Below are 1712 nucleotides of genomic sequence, written 5' to 3' on the forward strand. Positions count from 1 at the left end.
AATGGAAAAGGCATTAGTTAATAAAACCATTAAAACCCATTTTAGGAAACTTAAGTTCCTCGTGCTATTAAGAGTACATTTAGGAAACTTAAGTTCCTCGTACTATTAAGAGTACATTTATAATTTATGTACTACTTAAGAGTACATTTATAACATAGAGTCTAATGCGGAGGCCCAGCTTATCACGGTAGAACCAAAGACGGAGTCCTGTGCCTTGAATAAGAGTTGGTTTACCAAGATATGGGACAAGTTTGGCACAAACCGGGTGTTTGCTTTGCGCACCTGGATGGGTACAAGGTGGTACTTCAACCCTAAGTTAGAGTGGTAGCCAGTATCAGGAGGGACAAGGCAACGGCTACGTTGGTTTGTCCGTACGCTCCTGAGGCGAGATGGTTGAAGAAGATGGGAACCATGCTTTCGGCAGATCCGGTAGTGATCTACCCAAAGGAAGGTGTTTTCTTAAAACATGGCCGTGAGGTTATGCCTGCGCCTGACTTTGTGACACTGGTGTGTCACATGGGACCGTACAGACCATACAAGTTGCGTAAGGACTTTTGGGAGAAGCTGGAAGCGGAGCGTCCTGTCTTCGAGAGGTTAGCTGTGGCGGCAGTAGAACGCGAGGATGAGGTTGACTCCTGCATGGTGCAGAAGGACATAGTGGTTGAAGACACAGTGGGTGCTGTGACTCATCCGAGTGGTACGAGGGTTAGGTTTGGACTCCCAGCGAAAGCTGGGGTAGAGACTACACCTATCTCTGGCGGCGACAGTAAACGTGAGGATGAGGTTGTGTCTTGTATAGTGAAAGAAGACACAATGGGTGCTGGGACTGATCCGGGTGGCAAGAGGGTTAGGTGTGGGCTCCTTGCAGAGGAAGCAGGGGTAGAGGCCACACTCATCTCTGCGGTAGGCGCGTTTTCCACGCAGTCCTGGCAGAATCCCAGCGGGGGGCTGGATCAGTCTGTACGAAAGGCGAAAACTCAGCTGGACTAGTGTAACAAGTCTCAGGTTGGGGGATCTTTAGAAACTATGTACACTCGCAGCCAGAGTGCGTAGTCTCCGAAGCTCACTAGGAGACAGAGAGACTCGGCCAAGATTGTCGACACGCTGCCTGTTCAGGACAACATGGATCTGGATGAACGAGAGGTTCAGGAACCTCTTAGTGCTGAGGAATGTGTTAGGAGGGAGGCAGACCCCGTGGATGAGTCTGGGGAAGATGTGCAACGAGCACGGCTGCAGTCGATGAAGCGCTTGGTCTTCAAGGTGGAAGTGTTAGGTACAATTGTGGAACGGATTGTACGTTACACCCACGAGCTGTTTGCGCACGCAAGTGCAAAGCGGTTGGACCAGCTTGTACGCACGTTGTGGGGTTGGAGTGGCACCATGGAGATGTGCACTCATGTGCGACAAAGCTGCGATGCGTGTCAGGCTGTGTCAGATGACCTGGGCAAGGAGAAGGTATTGCCCCAGCAGCCTCCTAGGCCAGAAGAGGTCATGCCAGAGATCAGCATGGACTTCATGGACATTGACCTGGTCAACGGTCAGTCCAAGGACTATTGGCGGTGGACACGCAGACTCGCATGATCTTCACGAGGGTGTTTGGTCCTATCGTGATGGATACGAACAAGAAGTTTCAGAACGGGGGCGTTACGACCTTCTGCGAGCGTCGCAACATAGAACCGCACTGGATCACGGTGGATCGGCATCAGAGCAAC

General features: G+C 51.2%; 1 protein-coding gene across 1 annotated transcript; it reads left to right on the plus strand.

Moving 5' to 3' along the window:
• Nucleotides 1-411: 411 nt before the first annotated feature.
• SARC_14588 (hypothetical protein) lies at nucleotides 412-990 on the plus strand (the record flags this gene model as incomplete). The annotated part of the gene is made up of 1 exon (XM_014291281.1): nucleotides 412-990. The coding sequence occupies one exon, from the start codon at nucleotides 412-414 to the stop codon at nucleotides 988-990; it is 579 nt and encodes a 192-aa protein (XP_014146756.1).
• Between the last annotated feature and the right edge of the window lie 722 nt (nucleotides 991-1712).

The sequence above is a fragment of the Sphaeroforma arctica genome (genome assembly GCF_001186125.1).
Source record: "Sphaeroforma arctica JP610 unplaced genomic scaffold supercont1.4817, whole genome shotgun sequence".
Classification (NCBI taxonomy): Eukaryota; class Ichthyosporea; order Ichthyophonida; genus Sphaeroforma; species Sphaeroforma arctica.